We start from the raw sequence: 16601 nt of genomic DNA, 5'->3' as shown, positions 1-16601 counted from the left end.
GGTGTGTTATACATGAAAAATTCCGGTATGTGTTTCTCCATATTTAAATTTTAAATTTAGCCCCCAATTTTAGATTACTTGGAAAATTCTGAAATAATTCTTATTCAACATGAGTATATCTTTCTAGGAAAATGTTAAATATTGGGGTTTTAAAAATTTACCCTGATCAAGTCATAAATACCTACCTCATAATCTGGTACAAAATAATGGATAAAAGTGCTTCTGAATTATTCCCATTTAACATTCTTAGATGTAAAATTTCCTCAAGACTTCACCTGCTGGTGGAAGGAATGTTTGTACCAAGACAGACTGTTTATTTCTTATTTGCGCATTGCATTTCTATCCCATATTTTTTTTTCTCCAAGGAGCTCAGGGTGGCATTCACAGTTCAGCCCTCCTCATTTAATCCTCAGAAAACCCTGTGAGGTAGGTTAGGCTGAGAGGCAGTGACTGGCCCAAGGCCACCCAGTGAGCTTCATGGCTGAGTGGGGATTTAAACCCTAGTCTCCCAGGTCCTAGTTCAACACTCTCACCCTTATGCCACACTGGCTCTCACTTGAATGGAAAGGGTTATGTGGGATACGGAGAAATAAAGAGTGATTCTGTGTTCTGTGAGAGAGAGCATTTCACCTCTAATCTTTTTCTTTCTCTTTTGGTATTAATAGATTCCAGAGGGAACCTGCTGGCCGCACTAGCAGAACAGGCTTCTTTGAAACCCGCGGAATTGGAGGCACATCCCATTTCTAATCAGTTCAAACTCTTGCTGAGAACCCTGGAGCAACATGCTCAGACCCTTGAAGGGAGCCCTGTGCAAAACCTCTACGTGCAAACCTTCTTTGACTATATTAACAGGCTGGCTGCCGTTCTCCTCCGAAGCCTCACTCCAGAGCTAGGTGGGAGATCTCTCACCATTGAAACAAGCTAATCCAAGTTTTAATTCAAGAAATATCAATATGGGTGGGGGAACTAGCTTCTTAACCTCAAGTGAGTTTCATGGCTGAGTGGGGATTTAAACCCTAGTCTCCCAGGTCCTAGTGGGTAACTTTACCTGTGCCTGTGTCACTGATTCTCTGCCTATGACAACCTTTTTCTAAGGTAACCTATTTTGCATTTGTGCAGCAGAAACGGGAGCAATAAGAAGTTTGTTTCAAAAACATGCAGCATTGCTGCATACCAAGAGCAGATTTTAGGAGCATAGCGCGGAATCAAGTTGACATGACACTTTTACAATATCCTTTCTCTAATTCTAGATCAATCTACGGAGTTAAGAGTGGCAAACCCTTTCCTATTACTTCAGCAGAGTCCTCCCCATTTGCTGTCCCAGCTTTTGTTTGAGAGACAGGTTGCTCCTGACAGGTACTGACTTTCTTCAAACACGGGCGGATGTATTGTGTATGATCAATAGCAAACCTGGGTTTACCTTGTATACCACTCACTCTCTTTAATGCAGTGCTTAGTGTACTGCTAAATTTATTGTACTTTCTGTTCCTCAATCGTGCAGGCTGTCTTTGCTGCTGGCCAAAGAAGAACTGAACCTAAATGTGCAAGAAGTGATCATCAGCTGCTGCTGTAAGGCATTGCCTCTGTGCTGTACCAGGCAAAGCAACCAGACCAGGATCCTTTTGACCAACATTAGTAGCCTGGCACACCTGCATGCCTATCACTGTCTGCCTGACGTGGAGGTGCCAGTCCACAATCCCGCCATGGACTCTGAGGACCTCTCTGCGCATCCCTCTCCCACTCTGCCTGACCAGAACCAGCACATGCTCACAGCTTCCACCCTTGCCTTCTTGAAATCTCAGTCAAAACTGACAGCCGCTGTGGCATGTCTTAGTGTGTTGAAGGCTCAGAAGACCCCCAAGCAGGGCCTGTTGTGGATGGACTTTCGAGGCAAACGGGAAGTGCCCTTGTCTATGGAGCACGTTGCCAAGGAATGTGAAGCGCTGTTAAAGGAGTTTCCATTTCTGGAGAGCTTTCTTCTTGCCACGTGTGAGCCCCTTCAGGACCCTCAGGATGAGGGAAAAGGCTTGGCTAGTGCACTGTGTGGCAAGCCTTATGTGTCGCTGCTCTTCCTGGGGTTGCATTCTGTTATGGCTGTTGAGGTGTTGATGGAGAACTTTGAGCAAGCTCTCAGCACAGGGGACTGGCCCAGAGCCCTCCAGATCTTGAATCTCTGCAGCCAGGACACGGAAGAGCTAATCACCGTGCAGGATGCCGTACTCAGCTGTGCTGCTGCTGATGGTAAAGAAGGGATTGTTTTTCTTGTAGAAATGGCACTTTGGGCTGCAGACCAGGAACTGACGACTCAGTCGTCTAGTTTTGGAAGGAAATGGAAAATGTGTTGAGGCACTTTGGATACAGTGACAAACCATGGTTTTGCCACTCAGTCTGAGACTTGGGCCCATGATGTTTCCTCTAGGTCAGGGGTTCCCAAACTGTAGTCCATGGACCAACCATGGTATACATGCTACATTCAGTGGTGTGCAGGCTTCTGTGTGTGGCATTAAATGCGTTAAATATGCATATTATTTTTATTGTATTTGTATAGCTTCTTTCATTTTTAAAATATTTTATTGCATTAGGAATTCTATGGAATGCAGATTGCAATACAATAAAATGCAATATCAGAAATAAAAGTAATAGATGTAATTACAGCATAAAGCACCATTCGCTACAGTTGCTGTGGCAGACATACAAATCATTAGGTGCTCCACCAAGACCATCAGCAGTTTTTAAGTGGTCCATGCGTGGAAAGGTTTGGAAACCATTGCTCTGGTAGCCCTGGAGCTGGAAACATCTGATATGCTGGCCTGCCTGAGAGTAGGGTGGAGGTAGAGTAGAAATAGAAAAGCAGCAATAGCCATGTTATTCCCCCAACTGTGGTTCTATACAGAGGGGGAAGAGGCAGGCTGTAGCTCAGTGGGCAGAGCACATGCTTTGCATTCAGAAGGTCCCAGATCCAGTCACCAGCATCTCCAGATCAAGCTGGGAAAGACTCCTGCCTGAAACCCTGGAAAGAGGGTCTGATTCAGTATAAGGCAGCCTTTGGTTTCCTAATGTCATTGCTGCTACCCTGCTTTGCGTCACCTTCATCCTGTGCAGCTAAAGCATACAGTACTCTAAAGCCAAGCTTCAGATCTCTGGTGTATTCTTCTTTTCCAGGTAAGGATGGTTGGCAATACCTGTTCCGAGTGAGAGATGCCTTGCTGAGGAGCAGGTTGGCCCTGCGCTGTCTGGATAACTGGCCCTTGGAGGCTTGTCTAGAAATCTTGGCTTATTGTGCCTGCGACCCTGAGGTGCCCGAAGAACTCAGATCTGAGCTGAAGAGCAAAACAAGAGAGCTTCAGGTTTATCAAAAGGTAATAAATCATTTTATTTGGGGGTAGAATATTTCTCCCAGATTTTTTGGCGTTTTTCGGCTGCTGGGTTATATAAAGGCAATGATAGCTCTTTCTGGTCTTTTGGCAGCAGACCATTTGTAATTTAGAATAATTCCTGGTTCAGTTGTCTGCCTTAGTCCTTTTTAAAAGTAGAGAGAGAGATTGCTGAAGGGGCTGTTCAGTTGTATTTGTTTTATTTTGTCAGATTCTAAGTCTACAAGATGTCACACTCTGGCATGACTGGCAGGACCTGAAAAGAGCCTGCACTGATGACCCCCAAACTGTTGTAGGAGTGATTTTGGAGGCAAAGGTAGGCTATTTTTTGTGTGTCTTTCCTCCCTTGGAAGCTTGATCCTGCACAATACGCAATTTCCCCCAGATTCTCCCCCAAGCCCAGAGTCCCATCTAGTCCCACATCCTATTTTCTCGCAATGGCTAACTGGTGACTTCTGAGAAATCCACAGTTGGGGTTTTATTTCCTAGTCATGCTGTAGAAAGGAACTGCACCTTTCACATCCATTGTTTCCTTGCCTAGCAGAGGAACAACTTTCTACAAATAAATTGGTTGGTCTTGCAGAAAGCTCTTCTCATCTAAGGTTTTCCGGATTTCCAGTATCAGAGTGATGGCAATACAAGAAAGAGCTGTTTGTCTTTATCCTAGGATCATGAATTATGTGAAGAATGGGGGAACTTGTATCCTGTTCCAAGAGATGATTTGATCAATCTTCACCAAGAGCATCTCCTTCATTTGTTGGAAATGGGAGACACAGAAAAGGCTTTGCAGGTAACTGCTTTGTTTTTTCTGATTTATCCTCCTCCAAAATCATTTTGCAATCTTAAAGATGTCAGTAATGGGACGCTTTGCACATTAGGGAGGAAAATGATTTCCTGTATTCAGTGGGTGTCTCGAGTGGGTGTCTGTGTCTGAGCAAATGACAAGCATGTGCCCAGGAGCCTTTGGCAAATTATGGTTCCTGTGGACACAAATCCATTTCCCTTCCATGTATGACACTTGTTTGTGGTAGAGTGATATGATGTACAAGCAGGAAGGCCTCCTTCTTGTAGCCCTGCTCAGCAGCCTTCATCATAAAATGAGCAGCCATAATCATTTGCTAGGTCCCATTGTGCTTGGAATGTTTTTAGTTGTATTTTCTGCCTCATTATCTGTATTTCCTGTATTGTGGTTGATATATTTGTTTGGTGCTGCCGTGAAAACCTAACCTCATAAAGTGCGGTGTAGAACTGTGTTAAACAGATAATTTTAGGTTGCAGGTGTCTTTAGCTGGCAGTGTGAAATTATTTTATGATCTGAATTAACTCTCCATTGTTCACTTTCTTTGTAGCTCTTGCAAAGGATAGAAGACCCAGACATTCAGCTGGTCATAAGTGAACAGTGTCTTGATAAACATCCCAGCCTGGCAGCTTCTCATTTCCTTGCAGATTATCTCACCACACACTTCTACAAACACTTAACAATTATGCGCCATAATGAAATTCAGGCCCTTTATATGGGATCAAAGGTAAGCAGATGTGAAATTTGCAACTGCATTGCTGGGTTTTGGGGTTCTTCTCTCAAGTAATGAGAGAGGTTTCAGGGTTGGGGTTTTTTAAAAAAATAATAATAATCAGGCATTATATAAATTTTATGAAATAAATAAATTTTGTTTCTCTTCTGTTTCTACATCCAAGGTCTTACTGACTCTTCCTGAGCCTTACCGTGCTAACTACTCTCACCTGTCCTGCAAGCCACTGCTCATGTTGGAGCAGCTCTTGATGAACATGAAGGTGGATTGGGTAGCTGTGGCTGTACAGACACTGCACCAGCTCTTGGTTGGGCAAGAGATAGGCTTTACTGTAGAAGACATTGATGCCTTGCTCTCCAAGTATGCTGGGAAAGCCCTTGACTTCCCTTTCTCGTTAAAAGAGAAAAGATCAGGTGACTTGCTTTTGGGAATCTCTAATCAGTGAAGATGTTCCATGTGCTCTTTAACCAAACATGACAGATTCTCAGCTGGTAAGGCAGATTGGATTCTAGCCAAATCCACCTTATCGCTTTGGGTTCTGTGATCCCATGGTTTTGGCTTGCGACTTAATTGAAAAGCCCCTGTGCTGCTCCATTTCTTCTCCTGTTTTCCTTAATGCCACACAGTGCAGTACTACTAATGTGTTTTACTGACCGTGGCAGTGGAGCCTGCATTCAAAGGGCATAAGGCAGTGAACCAAGCCCCTTACTTCTTCCGGCTCAACTTTTTGTATATTTTTAAGATGGTGTAGTCAAAAGAGTTGAGGAAAAAGAACATTAGAAGGCCTAGTATCCCTATGTTTCTAAATATCTGTATTGTTCTCCTTTTGCTTAGATGCAAAAGTCTGAACCTTCTTGTGCATGCCATTGGGTTAGTAAATTGCTTGTACAAAAACTGTAGTCACTTGAATCACATGTGGTGATCCAGTTTTGGATGAATCATTCTAATCTTCTTTGCTGCAGATAAAAATGGTTTTCTCTTTTGCCTTTAGATTCTGTGATTCAGATGCAGGAGAATTTGTGTCGGGGATCCGAGTCTGATACGTTGTCTAAATCAGAATCGACGGAACAGTTTCCAGTTAATTCTCCTGGTGAGAGAAGGTCTAATGGCTGGATGTTGGGTTCATACTTGTGTTTTTCTCTTAAATCTGCTTTCTGCTGTAGTAGTTTAAAAAATAATAATTTCTGGGTGGGATTCAATGGATGAGCCCCACCAAAAGCTCATACAAGAACTTCTACTAGCACATCCTTTGCATTGCCTTGTCACTGAAGGGTAGCAGTGATTGTTTTGAGGCTTTTACTTACTATCTAGTGGTATATACATTTTATGAAATAAATAAATATAATATTTCAATTCTCCATTTTTTGGTTTCGTTTCTTGTTTATCATCAAGATGCAACGCATTCTTCCAGCATGAGAGAGAGAAGCCTACAGCAAACTGTGTCCCCAGAGGAGTTTGTGCCACCAGAGAAGCCCCCACCAAAACAGCAGTGGATTCCCGATGAGACTGAAGTCACGTGCATGGTCTGCAAAACGGAACGTTTTACTATGGTGAGGAACCCCCAAGGCCATACTTGACATGTAACGGGAACACTTGAACGGGTGTGTCTGCCATTGGCTCTTTGGGCAGCTTGCTGCACTTCTGTCAGTCGTATTTGCTACTGTACCCAAAAGATCCAAATGGCTGTGGGTCTTGAACGGGTTAAATGGTAAACACTGAAATGCTATTGCTCCCTTAAAAGTTCCTCTTTGTGTCTCAGTTTAATAGACGACATCACTGCAGACGTTGTGGGAGGCTGGTGTGCAGCTCGTGTTCAACCAAGAAAATGACAGTGGAAGAATGTAGGGAAAACCCGGCTCGTGTTTGTGACCAGTGCTACAATTATTACAATAAGGAGGGCTCAGAGGACTTGCCCCCTGAGGCAGAAATGTGTGTAAACAATCTTTCCCCATTTTTTTGTATCTGGAATGCTAGCCTTCGATATCAACTAGTGAATCATTTTAGCGTTTCTTGTGGGTCTCCCCACCCCCTGAGAGTTTCAATGAGGAGGAAAAGTCTATTTCTAGTTCCTGCTGTTCCTGTTTCTAGTTCCAACAGTGGGACTATGGGTAGGGCTTCAGAGTTTGACTTAATGCTATGAAAACACTGGCTTTACTGAATTTAACTTTTCAACGCATGTTTGAATAGGTATGAAGCATCATTGTTTTTCTCTTTTCATAGTACAAAAGTGGAGGATCAGGACCAAGAAGAAGGTGAGGAGATTTGCATTTTGCTGGCATGTATTACAGGACTGACTTCACAGTCAACGCTGCTTGTGGGCAACATGGGCAAGCCCTGAAGCATCTTCAAAGACGTAACAAATGCATAGTGGCATGAGCTTTCTAATGCGTTGCTGCATGGCTAACACAGCTACTTTCTTTAAGAGAACAGGGATTTGTTCTAACTCTGCCAAATTACTTGCTGGAAAACATGGCAAGATTTGGAAGCCACAATGTGTTTTCATGACTGGCTAGAGGACTCCTTGGGCTGTTTGCCCTTGGGACTCCCCAACCCCTCACCCATGCCCTATCTTTTAGTAATGTTGTACTTCAAGGGTGAGAAACCTTTTTTGGAACTGAAGGCCAAATTACTCTGGTGTGAAGCTGATGGAACATTGTTCTGGTAGTGAACAGGGTCAGACACCCCCCTTTCCTTTATCCATGGAAACAGGTGCCTGTATTTAATTTCAAATCATTCAAGTTTCTCTTTGTTTTCTTCGTAGACTTTTACAAAGTTGGTTAGAAAAGCTTTATCTGCCCTTATGGTGCGCAAGGCAGAAACAACTCAGTCATCCCAGAAGAAGTGTAAGCTTAGAGTTATTCAAGGTCTTAAACTTCAAAATTCTGAAAATCGTATGCATGCAGTTTCAAATTTGCAAGGACTGTCCCCCCCCCCCATATTGACAGAGAACAGAAGTTCACTGAGCCAGTTCCCCCCTTTGCTTTAATCATCTTTTGCAAAGGAAGGAGCTGCAATTCGTACACAACATCCAAGTCTTTTCCCTTACCTGCTATAGAGCTGATGATTGGCAGCCCCTGGAAGCAGGGTTCCCCTTTCCTGCTGTAGTTGCACCCTGCTTCACAGAGCCGCTACTGAGCAGGGGTCAGAATAGATGTCTGATTCCAAATTGTAACATGTGACTTCTTGTCCTGATTTCTTGTGTGTTCTGTCAACGGCAGTTGCGTCCTCCGATAACGAATGCTCAGATTACTCTGCAGTGGTGCAAATACCCAAAATAACAGAACTCGAGTGGCTTCTTTCTTTGAGAGAAGAGGAGAATGAAATTGTGCGCGCCGAGTTTTATTACGAGCAGGTAAGTGTATGCTCTAAAAGGGGGAAATGGACTTCCGATATGGCACATGATAGGGCAAGCAAGGAAAAGTTGGCAGCAGGGCAGAAAAGAAGAATAGGAAACCAGTGGGGAGAGAAGATAGAAAAGAAATTGAGAAATGGAACCCAAGAACACCAGGGAGGGAGAAAAGATCCAGATGACATTCCTGGGCTTTGGGGAAACAGTTCTGTTATAATGCATAAATAGTAGTGAGGGAACACAAGGAAGTGCAGTTGCAGGACTCTTTCCCCGCTCCACCCCAATGCATCATCTACTGGAGCACTGGGATAATTGGTGTACACTCCTTGCTCTAGCAAGTGAATGAGGTGATGTTGGGGCTTTCAAGTTCATTTGTGGCAGATTAGCACAGAGAATGAAGAAAATAAGCGGCCTGGGCACTTCTGTCTCTTCCTTTGACTGGGTTCCTACTTCATGATAGCAGTTTATGTGGTAGCACTTCTTTGTAAGATGATTTGCTTCTCTAATTAGAAGCTAAAGCTTGCATTTTAGCTGTCTGAAGATCTTCTGTTAAAGCTTAGTATGTTGCGCATGTGGACCCTATACAGTTCAGATGTAAGCTCGCCTATGGACAGGGTCGCAGTCATGCTAATAAATTGGATATTGCACTCTCTGCTGGCAGTAGTGGTGCTGGGAAGGGGGCCATATTGTGCTGCCTGCCTTTTTGGACATGGTTATTGGGTCTCTTGTGTTAAGCTGCTGTTCTTCCACTGCTATGAGCTTACTATACATCTGGTCAACGTAGCGGGGGTCAACAGACTCTTCCATCTCTTTGAGTTTTATAGTGAAGAATATTGTTCTGCTGCTGTCTTTTTGGCTGAGTACACTTTAGCTCTTCAGCTGCAGCCTGCAGGTGGAATCACAATTACCTCTGCCTTTCCTTTGCCTCTCCTAATGTTCAGGCACCCAGTGCTTCCTTGTGCATTGCTATTTTCAATCTCCATTCGGACAGCGTAGCCTGTGGTCACCAGTTGATAGATCACTGCTGCAAGCTTTCTCAAGGGCTGACAAACCCCGAAGTGGATGCTGGCCTCCTCACGGATATCATGAAACAACTGCTCTTCAGTGCCAAAATGATGTTTGTAAAAGCTGGGATGAGCCAAGATTTAGCTCTCTGTGACAGGTAAGTGGTCTGCTGTTCTCCTGAGATGTCTTCCCAAAGTAGTCAGACATGCCTGGCTCATGTTGAGGGGGATGCAGCAGAAAGTGGTCTATAGCAGAGACTGAAACATTTATATAAGGACTGGGCTGAATTTTTCACAGTTTGGTGGATCCCAGTGTGTGTGCTGCCTCTAACTTTTGTATCTTATTTTAACTCCACCAACAGCTACATCAGCAAAGTCGACGTGCTACATATTTTAGTCACTGCTTCATATCGTCGTGTTCCCTGTCTGGATCAGATATTGGAGCCTACAGCAGTTACAAGGCTAAGAAATCAGCTTTTGGAAGCAGAATACTATCAGCTAGCCGTAGAGGTAATGCATGGGGAGAGAAGCAGCTCTGGAGTACAGCCTCAAGGCTCCTTCAAATCATTGCTCTGTTTTTGCACAGAGATTGCCTTCATTTAGAGAACACAAATATTGGGGTGTTTGAACTTCAACTTGAAGCATCTCTTCCCTCACAAAGACACCTATTAGCCTTTTGGGCTTGGTTCTGTGTTTTATAAAATATAGAAAACCAATGCTCGGTGTTTTTTTTTTAAAAAGCAACTCTATAATTAGTAGATTAATCAACTAAGCATTTGTTGATTAATTGGTACAGGTCAGCTTTTATTGGTGGGGCTGGGATTTGAAGACATGCTTAATTTGAGGACTATTTGGTTCTATTGTAGCTGTAATAGGAAATTTTTAAAAACCCATTAGGCATGGTCTTTGTTTCTAAGAATATATATTAAGATTTCTTAAATTCTTAATATCTGAAATGTACCTTCTCAGTATTGTGACAAATGCACTCCAATAAAACTGCCAATAGTGACCACAATAGTGTACAAGAGTAATAGGCCAATAGTGTTCAGCTCTGATTAAAGGTAAAGGGACCCCTGACCATTAGGTCCAGTCGCGGACGACTCTGGGGTTGTGGCGCTCATCTCGCTTTATTGGCCGAGGGAGCCGGCGTACAGCTTCTGGGTCATGATTACTGCAGCTCAAAAAGAATACTGTAGAGCTAGAAAAACTACAGAGCTAGAAAAGAGCAACAAAAGTGACCAGGTAGACATTGCAATTGCACATGTGTACATTCTTTTTTCTTCAGAAAACAAAAGATGACTATGGAAGACTGAGGGGGAGATTATCTCATATTTTGATGACTGTTTTCAATAACCTGTTCATTTTAGGTTTCCACGAAGACTGGCCTGGATCCAGGTGGGGCATGGCACGCCTGGGGCATGGCATGTCTTAAAGCTGGCAACCTCTCTGCTGCCAGAGAGAAATTCAGCCGGTGCCTAAAGCCACCTCTTGACTTGAACCAGCTAGACTCAGGCTCAAGACTGGTCCAAGATGTGATACAGTACCTGGAGTCCACAGTGAAGCCCATTATCTCAGTGGTAAGAGTCCAGTCTTCCTCCTCCCTCAACAGCTGGTCTCCTGAGGTAGATTTAAGCTACAGCTACAGCCAGAACATTAAACATGCTAGGGTATTGGTATTCAGTGCTATTTTTCTGGAAAAAGAGGTGCTGGAACTCACCATGAACGCCTCTCTCGTTCTCTTAGAAGGGCCATGGCTGGGCACCCTGAGAGTACTGGAACTGAGTTTGGTATTTCCAGCTAAAAAAAATGTCCTGTTTGTATTTAATCTGGGACCAAGTTATCTCTGTGATTGCCTATGTCCACATTATTCTCCCCAAACCTTGAGTGATGGCATCTAAAGACCTGCTGCCCACCATAACTCAAATCCAAGTGATAGGCTTTTGGACTACAACTGTGCTGGTTGGGACTGTCGGTAGTTGTAGCCCAAAATACTGGAGGACACCAGGTTGGCAAAGGCTGTTCTGTGGAACTGTGCCAAGCCCAGTATACCTAAAGGAGCAGCTCCACTCCCATTGTACAGCGTGGACACTAAGGTCCAGCTCCAAGGGCCTTCTGGCGCTTCCCTCACTGCGAGAAGTGAGGTTACAGGGAACCAGGCAGAGGGCCTTCTCGGTAGTCGATCGCCCTCCCATCAGACGTCAAGGAAATAAACAACTATCTGACTTTTAGAAGACATCTGAAGGCAGGCCTGTTTAGGGAAGTTATAATGTTTGATGTTTTGCTGTGTTTTTATTATATTGGAAGGCATCCAGAGTGGCTGGGGCAACCCAATCAGATGGGCAAGGTATAAATAGTAAATCATCAGCATCTCCCTCCCCCATGCTTTTGGGACTTGCTCCAAAGGCCTTCCTGTTTTATAAAGTCTTTAAACTGTCCCGTTTTGTTGAACTTAACAATACTTAATGGGTAGGAATACAATTTAAAAGTAAAAACAATTAAACATAACAATTCAATAAAATCTGCTATTTAGAAGAAAATTGTTATATTGAATTGTTATTGCTTTTAAATTATACGCCTACCCATTCAGTATTGTAAGCCACTTTGTAAAGCCTTTTGCTCTGAAAAGTGCAGTATAAGTACCTAAATGTACTTTTAAAAGATACTTAAAAATAAGAAGCTAATGCTTACTGCCTATTTATGTTTTTGTGTGTGGTCATTGCAAGGGCAAGTTTATGGTTTAGTGAGCATATAGTTAGAACATTGCCTGTGCTTTTCTTTTTATTTCTACTCCTAACAGCGTTAGAGATGTGCGTACTTTATTTTTAATGTAACCTGAACATTCTGTTTAGGTGGTATGCAGGCTGCAGCTAAAAATGGCATGTGGTAGAATGTCCAAGTCAAGGTTAGATGCAGAAAATATTGAAGACACAGTTAAATCCATGCCAACAAAGTGTGCATCAAGAACATCTTGTCTTGGTTTGGAATTCTTTTCTTTGTGCCTTCAAGCTGTACACTAGGGAAGAAGAAAGTGAAATCAGGGTATCTATGGCTCTTTGCTGACATGGGACAAAATGCCTGGCATGTATTATTCTGGTGTTTAACATTTGGGATTACCATCTGGCCTGTTGCCATTCTTACTAAAAGCTGACATGGACAACAGCATGTAAAGCAAGAAAGTGACTACAACTCCCATCATCCCTGACCACTGGTCTTGCTGGCTGGGTCTGGTGGGAGTTTCAGTTCAACGGCATCCAGAGAGCCACACATTCTCCTTCCCTGATGTGCAGATCCAATCTTATGTAGTGCTGGATTTGGGACTGAGGAGACCCAGATCCAAGACCCAATTTAGGCACAGAAGTCGCTTGGTGACTGGGAGCCAGTCATTCAACTGCTTCTCACAAAGTGATTTGGAGGGTGATATGAAGAGGGAGTGAGGACCATGCATGCTGCTTTGACCACCTTGGAGAAAGGGCTGGAGAGGAATTGGAATTGATAAAGGAATGCTGCTTGCAACTTGCTGCTTGTGAACTGCTGTTGATAATAGTGGCCACATTGTGTTATGTGCTATTGTGGTGTAGATAGAAGATGTGGCACCATACTGAAACCTACCTGTTTGCAGAGGTTAAGCAGTTTTCTACTCTGTGTTGACTTGCACCGGGTCAGAGAAAGGGGAAACTGGATGTTAGATATTGCCCACATAGCATAACTGTGCAGCTCATTTCTAGACTATGATTTGGATCTGTCTTTCTGCTCTGATTTGGAGTGTCTTTCTGCTCAGAAACATGGAAGGGCCTCTGGAGGAAGGTATTTGTGGTACAGGGAGTGATTGGTAACATTTTTTTAAAAAAACCATCCTGCATCACCTGCCACACTGTACTGGAGGGTCCCTCTGTCTTTTGGAGCAGCTTTCGGTGGTGGTATTGCCAAGGAATGTAGGAATCGGTAGAAATTGCTTCCCTCTTCCTTCCTCCAGCAGGACAATATGGTGAACAGACATCTCCTCACAGGAACTTGTGATGTTTGATTCTCTGCTTTTTTTGGTAGCAGGATGACGACTACTTTGCCACTTTGAAGGAACTGGAAACAACACTAAGGACACGAAGCCTATCCCTGGAGCTGATACCTGAGGGGAAGATTCAACACAACAGCTACTACCAAGAGTGCCTCTTCTATTTGCACAACTATGGCACCAATCTAGCAATCATTTGTTTTTATATGAGGCACGACTGCATGAGAGAAGCACTGCTGCATTTGTTAAATAAGGTGAGGCAGCCTGTTCCTCCTGGAGGTTTTTCTAGTAAGGGGTGATGAACCTGTGGTCCTCCAGATGTTGCAGGACTACAACTCCCATCACCCTTGGCCATTGGTCATGTGGACAATGAGAGCTGGAATACAGCAGCTGGAGGGTTGCAGGTTCACGTTTCCATGTCTCTTAATTTGGATAGGTTCCAGGTGGTATATTATGGGAACATGTTACTTTGTTATGAAACTAGTTTTCTCAATATTGTGAGGACCTTGACCTTGGTCTCAATCTTTTGTTGAAGTTGTCCTGTTTTGAAAATCTTGCCTATTTTATTGCTATGACTAGCCGCCCTTGAACAATGTGTGCTGTGTTCCCTTCTGCCTTGAAAATAGCCCTTTTATTTTCCATGTTACGACTCCCTTCATAAAATGGCTGAGGCCTTGTTCAAGTGCCTCCAAGATTTATTGGCAAGTGTAAATGGTGCCAGGAAATATTTCAGTTTTAAGATGTCTTGTGACTATTAGAACAGCATATCGTTTGGTAGGTATTCGCAGGCTTTCAAGAGAAGTCTCATGTTGAGACTCCCCCTAACTCAACTTCTGCTGTGTCTGCCTTCATACCCAAAAACAATTTTTAGCCTGATCTGAGAATTGGACAAATGTAACTTTTATGAAAAACGTGCAGTCTACTGTAGCCCAATAACAGAGGCTTTTCTTCCTAAAGTAATTATATGAATGAGGCAAGTCCGTCTAAACACTTGAATTTTTCTCTGTTTTAGGAGAGCCCACATGAAGTATTTATTGAAGGGATATTTATCCCAAGCTATACCAGTGGAAAACTTCACATGTTGGAAAACTTACTGGAAACGATTGACCCGGGTCTAGCTAGCTGGGGTGCTTATCTCATTGCAGCTTGCAAACATTTGCAGAAAAAGAATTACTATAATATCTTATATGAATTGCAACAATTTATGAAGGTAAGAGTGGGGGGGTTGATGATGATGATGATGGTGATGACGACGATGATAATAATTTATTACTTATACCCCGCCTATCTGGCTGGGTTTCCCCAGCCACTCTGGGCAGCTTCCAACAAAATATTAAAATACAATAGTCCGTGAAACATTAAAAGCTTCTGTAAACAGGGCTGCCTTCAGATGTCTTCTATAAGTCTGGTAATTGTTTTTCTCTTTGACATTTGGTGGGAGGGCGTTCCACAGGGTGGGTGATGTACTTCTCATGCTGCAGTTTTAAATGTTCTGAACTTTTTGTCAGGAAAGTTGGACAATATTTCCTGTATTTTGGGAAAGAGCCTCGATATGTGCTGTTTGTTCATGTACGCAGTGAGGGGGGTTCTTTTGGGTTCCTAACTTAGGAATGTCTGCTATAATAGAGCTTGCAAACCCATCCCATCACTGCTTATGTCCAATCCCTTCTGTATAGTTCAATATGTTCTGAAGAGTTGCTAAGTGGTTTTCACCAATGATACACAATTTGAAGGCTTACCCATCTTAACACTCCTGTCTTTCAGGATCAAGTCCGTGCTGCTATGACCTGTATTAGATTTTTCACTCACAATGCAAAGTCTTACGCTGAATTGGGAGAAAGGCATACCTGGCTGTTGAAGGTCAAGGACCATCTCAAAGTTTACCTACAGGAAGTTTCAAGGAGTTCGGGAAGAAAAAAGGCTACATGTACTTTCCGTAAGAAAATGTCTGCTCCTGACGTCTCAAGGTACCAGCAGATGTTATCGTTTGATAACATATATTTCATTCTCCGTTTTATTGATCATACAGTTTCCCTGAACAGTGTGATAAGGCATTCTTCAGGACTTTTACCATAAGCATCCATGCTCTTAAAAATCACTTGGTTTAAGTTCAATATTTTTGAGGTATTGTGACTCTAGTGTCTTGAATTAATTTCTTTTAAAGTTTCTCATGCTCAACTCCATTTTAACAAGGCATATCTCTGTGGATATTTTGGAGTGTGGGTTTTGTCTAAGTAGCATTAAGTAATGTGTCCTGTCAGCAAAATGATTTCTGCTTGAACAACAAAATGTTCCCACCTCTCCTCCCCCCAATATATCTTTTCTTGGGTTTCCTCCAAACCTCCAGAGCAGATTTGGGATGGGGGTGAGGAGTAGAAAGGGAGGAAATCCCGATTGAACAAGTGGACATTCTTAAGCTGACAGGAGGCATTTGTTGAATACTGCCTTATGTGTTGACATGTCCATCCTCTCTTATCTTGCAGAGTAAATCTAGCATGCAATGTTTTCCATGATATACTTGAGTTATGCTTGTGTGTTTTTCTTTAATGAGGACATTCTTTTTGCTTCCTTTTGCCCACAAAGTGTTTAAAGATGTTTATTCTGGGAAAGGAAAAATAAGTAAATATTTTTATTTATTTATTAATACTCAGTGATGTGTGAAGGCATTGCTTTTTTTAAAAAAAACTTTTCTGTACAGTCGTACCTTGGTTCTCAAATGGAATCTATTCCAGAAGTCTGTTCGACTTCCGAAAACATTCAAAAACCAAGGCGCAGCTTCCGATTGGCTGCAGGAGCTTCATGCACTCGATCAGAAGCCGCATCAGACGTTCAGCTTCTAAAAAACGTTTGCAAACCGGAACATTCACTTAAAAGTTTATGGCGTTTGGGAACCAAAATGGACGAGTACCAAGGCAGTGAGATCCAAGGTATGACTGTATTGTGTAATGAAGCATTTCCCCCTAAATCAGGCATATCAATACAGTTGAGCTTCAACTGGAAGTGACAAGATTCCTTCATCGGTGCGAAAAATTGGGAGCCTCATCTCTGACTGTCTCATCTGTTCCTACACTCTTTGGAAACAATCAAATGAAGATGGAAGTAGCTTGCAAGGTACTGAGTGCCTCATAAAATCGTGGCATAGTTATAGGTATCAAAACTGAATACTATAAACAGCACTGAGTGTAGCCTACAGAGAGCTGGTTTGCATCTAACACTAGGACAAACTATGGCTTAGGCCAAACACACAGGTTCCCAGAGAAGAGATCATGGCTTCTGCACTTCTAACTAAACCATGGTTTCGTGTAGCGTGTTGTCCAAACCTGGACTCAAGGTTTG

The 16601-nt window shown here is 42.9% G+C and overlaps 1 protein-coding gene across 4 annotated transcripts in view; it reads left to right on the top strand.

Moving 5' to 3' along the window:
• ZFYVE26 (zinc finger FYVE-type containing 26) overlaps positions 1 to 16601 on the top strand; it is a 44797-nt gene that overhangs the window by 21285 nt on the left and 6911 nt on the right. For 3 of the 4 annotated variants that reach the window (XM_081020266.1, XM_081020263.1, XM_081020264.1), the window contains 20 exons: positions 666 to 893; positions 1251 to 1356; positions 1502 to 2241; positions 3163 to 3359; positions 3586 to 3690; positions 4042 to 4164; positions 4724 to 4900; positions 5070 to 5316; positions 5895 to 5993; positions 6296 to 6453; positions 6663 to 6832; positions 7124 to 7155; positions 8122 to 8255; positions 9194 to 9414; positions 9619 to 9766; positions 10624 to 10833; positions 13301 to 13519; positions 14278 to 14475; positions 15030 to 15232; positions 16235 to 16376. In XM_081020266.1, the coding sequence (XP_080876392.1) occupies positions 666 to 893; positions 1251 to 1356; positions 1502 to 2241; positions 3163 to 3359; positions 3586 to 3690; positions 4042 to 4164; positions 4724 to 4900; positions 5070 to 5316; positions 5895 to 5993; positions 6296 to 6453; positions 6663 to 6832; positions 7124 to 7155; positions 8122 to 8255; positions 9194 to 9414; positions 9619 to 9766; positions 10624 to 10833; positions 13301 to 13519; positions 14278 to 14475; positions 15030 to 15232; positions 16235 to 16376 (3857 nt within the window). The remainder of the gene's footprint in view (positions 1 to 665; positions 894 to 1250; positions 1357 to 1501; positions 2242 to 3162; positions 3360 to 3585; positions 3691 to 4041; positions 4165 to 4723; positions 4901 to 5069; positions 5317 to 5894; positions 5994 to 6295; positions 6454 to 6662; positions 6833 to 7123; positions 7156 to 8121; positions 8256 to 9193; positions 9415 to 9618; positions 9767 to 10623; positions 10834 to 13300; positions 13520 to 14277; positions 14476 to 15029; positions 15233 to 16234; positions 16377 to 16601) is intronic. The other variant, XM_081020265.1, reaches the window with a different exon arrangement.

This window comes from Podarcis pityusensis, assembly GCF_964106645.2.
Source record: "Podarcis pityusensis genome assembly, chromosome: 1".
In the NCBI taxonomy this organism is placed as follows: Eukaryota; Metazoa; Chordata; class Lepidosauria; order Squamata; family Lacertidae; genus Podarcis; species Podarcis pityusensis.
The sequence above is the reverse complement of the archived record's forward strand: the minus strand, read 5'-3'. Positions and strand labels throughout refer to the sequence as shown.